This window comes from Sardina pilchardus, chromosome 3 (assembly GCF_963854185.1).
Source record: "Sardina pilchardus chromosome 3, fSarPil1.1, whole genome shotgun sequence".
In the NCBI taxonomy this organism is placed as follows: Eukaryota; Metazoa; Chordata; class Actinopteri; order Clupeiformes; family Clupeidae; genus Sardina; species Sardina pilchardus.
Window position 1 is genome coordinate 3,599,544 of NC_084996.1, and position 3,316 is coordinate 3,602,859.

A 3,316-nucleotide genomic window follows, 5' to 3' on the forward strand; every position below is an offset into this window, starting at 1 on the left:
CTGCAAGAAAGAACCAACATCATCGACCTGTCAACATCAAGGCACAAACAAAAAGGCTAGTGACGACGACAGTTTTATTAAACATTTACTGCTGCTATTTTCCCCCCCACAATTTGAACAGGACTTGTGTTTGCTTTGTCAGAGGCTAAATGTGCTGGAAATGTGCTAGCGTCCTAGTCCCCTTTAAATCGCCGAAATGACATTAAGCAGGGCTTCTGGCAGCCTTTGCTGGAAGCAGAGATTGTTGATACGGTTTTGCTGTGTGGGAGGGAGGATGACAACGCGAGCGGCTAGTTCTGGATGTGTGTGCACCTTGAAGACCTCGTTGCCGGAGTGCTCGTCAATGGATTCGTCCCTGAAGCGCAACTGATGGTTAATGCAATATTTCCATTATCTTTATGGAGCAGACTACAGCCTACATGCAGGATAACACTACGTTACCTTAAACGTTAAATATTTCGTCGAAGGTAAGCCTTAACCTGTTGTTTTCCCCTTTTTCATGGGTGAATTGCATTATTTGAGATGTTTAAATTTGGTTATGGACAATAGGTGATCTACCAGGATAGCATGGAAAACATTGTTTCCAGTCTGCATCTTATACTTCTACTATGTATTAGCATTTGTTGGCCAGCCAGTCTCCGAACAGGCCATATTAGGCGATAATAATTGTTTGCGCGTTATTTTCAGAACCTCTGCAAATAAACTCTAGGAAATTTTTTAGCATTTTTGTAAAAGGTATATTTTATAAATTGTCTAATAGCCTACCTTTATAGTTGCATTTTCTGAACTAAAAGTGAAGTTTGTTAAACCACATGATGATTTCATTCTCCTCAGCTATTATCTGAGTCGTGCGATATTGTGAGCGCCTCCAACTGCTGAGATACAGGAGAAATTGGTTTAATCTCAGTGTTGCTGTGCTGCTAATTGCTAGGAAAATGGTAGGAACTGTAAGTAAGCCTGCACGAAATTCAGCTCCTCTGACCTGTCATCGTTTGTTTTTGGGACCTATTTGGAAATGAAAATATACTGTCAGATTGCATGCCCTATCCGCTATTTTCCGAAATAATGTGCACTGTTTGACTTATTGCACTCGGATGTTCACCAGCTGTTGGTGGCAATTGTAGTTTTCAATGTGGACCGCCCCAAGCAGTCACCATTGCTAGGTAGGCGTGGACCAGAGCCAGACTGTTACCCTATTTGCTTTTCTCAACACTGTTGACATGCAATAGCTTAGGCAAACAGCATAAGGCACTAGATGAGTGATGTGTGTGGCCAGGGCAAGTTGAAGTCGGGGTGAGCATGGCTTGCTGCTCTATGGCCTTTTTATATCACCTTGTTTTTTAATCTGCATCATTCGCATCACTGTTTAGCCTACCCTTTCAGAAATACATTTGTTTTGCCACATATTAGATTTATAATCATTGATTTGACTGCAGTCATGTCAAAGCAGAATGCAATAGTCTTAATTATCTGATGGAGTTATTCTCAGGCACATACTTGAAATAGCCGAAGATTTACTTCAGCAGAGTCTCCAGAAGACACTGCTTTTTAAAACAGAATCTCTGAGTAAAAGGGGTCTCTATTTTAGTGCCAGACAAATGAGAGCAAGAGAGAGAGAGAGAGAGAGAGAGAGAGAGAGAGAGTGGGAGAGAAAGAGAGAGATGGAGAAGTGAAACATCAAATAACATGTCTAACCAAGCAGAAATTGGCCTGCGGGCAACACTTCACTTGCTTTACAGGGCTAGTCTTATAATATTGAAGGCCGGTGTGACGTAACCCATCACATCCAAAGGCCCATTGTGTTTCCCCTGTCTGACAGGCAGTGTGGCTTAATGTCTATTTGCTGACGGACACCCAGCGATCGAGCCATCTCTCAACCCGTGCGGAGCCGGCACAGCAGATGCAATTACCTAATTGTTACACCGAAAACGTTTTATTGAATTTCCCCTGACTATTGTTCAGAGGCCAAATTCATAACGATGCCCAGAGGAGCCTCATTTATATTTATGAACTCTGGGGCTATTGGCTGGCTTCATATTATATGTGTGTGCTTACACTGCTGCAAAAAAAATTGTGCATATTCATGCAAATTTTTAATGATGATGAAATTCACTTGGATGAAAAGTAGAGCACCTTTAGAAGACAGTGAGATTGAGAGCGAGCGTTACACAGACAGACCTTGGCACACACACAGAATGAAGAGAGATACTCCTTCAAAACAGAAGCTTGCATTTTAGCCCAAGCCTGTATAGATTTTCTTGTGTGAGGTGAGGTCAGTATGAACTCGTTTGTAATGGTTTGGAACATGAGTATGTTGTGATCAACTCTACTGTTATGGAGTCTCCCAGCAGCCTGTGTTTGTATTGCTGTGGGGTGTCCTTCTGCATATGGTAATCTCAAGATGCTGATGAACATGCAGGGCAACATTGTACCATTTTAAGCAAATCAAGCAAATGTTCTGGTAGCTAATGGGCAATCTGCACATAGCAGCTTCACCAGCACAGTAGTAACACACACAATATGAGCTCAGATATAAAAAAAACACCTCAACTCAACCCGGATACACCATCTTTGATCCTCCACAGATTGATCCCAGATTGTGGCGTTTTTTTTTTTTTTTCAGCAGCCTCGTGACCTTTTGACACCTGGCCGCCTCCAGTGTGCGGAGCGGAGCGGAGCCGGCAACTGTGTCCTACCGGAGCAGGGTCTGATCCACCGCCATGGGCTCGAAAGGCGTGGAGCGGCGTAAGCCCCACACACCTGCGCAGACGCCCGAGGGCAACGTGGTCATGAGCTTCAGCTTCGAGAGCTACCAGCTGGAGGAGGAGGAGTGCCACGCCAAAGACATATCGGAAAAAGGTGTCCTCGCTCTGTCCGAGCCAGGTGAGATGCGAAATATTTACCTGAGATTATCTGAGTATTTACCTGCTCGATAAGTCTAGTGAAATGCTCTCAAAGACATATCTGAAAAAGGAGCCAGGTGAGATGCGAAATATTTACCGTAATTTCCCAACTATTAGCCGTGGCTTATATATTGATTTTGCTAAATGTTTTCAGCTATGAGGTTGATACATGGGGGCAGTTAATATGGCATTACAGTAATATGGTTTTGTTTCTTTTAACTTCCATAAAACACTGTCCTGCGGCCTATACACAGGAAATGACTGTACCTGAGTTTATCTGAGTATTCACCTGTTCGATAAGTCTAGTGAAATGCTCTTGAAGGCTGTTCTGTTGGTGATGCTAGGGGTTGTTTTTGGTCATAAAGGTTGCTTTCATGGTGATCTAGTTTTTGGTGAATGGTGAATAATCTTAG

General features: G+C 43.1%; 1 protein-coding gene across 2 annotated transcripts in view; it reads left to right on the plus strand.

Moving 5' to 3' along the window:
- Positions 1-273: 273 nt before the first annotated feature.
- slc29a4a (solute carrier family 29 member 4a) overlaps positions 274-3,316 on the plus strand; it is a 16,033-nt gene continuing 12,990 nt past the window's right edge. For both annotated transcript variants that reach the window (XM_062531392.1, XM_062531393.1), the window contains exons 1-2: positions 274-467; positions 2,624-2,883. In XM_062531392.1, the coding sequence (XP_062387376.1) occupies positions 2,721-2,883 (163 nt within the window). In that variant the 5' untranslated portion in view covers positions 274-467; positions 2,624-2,720. The remainder of the gene's footprint in view (positions 468-2,623; positions 2,884-3,316) is intronic.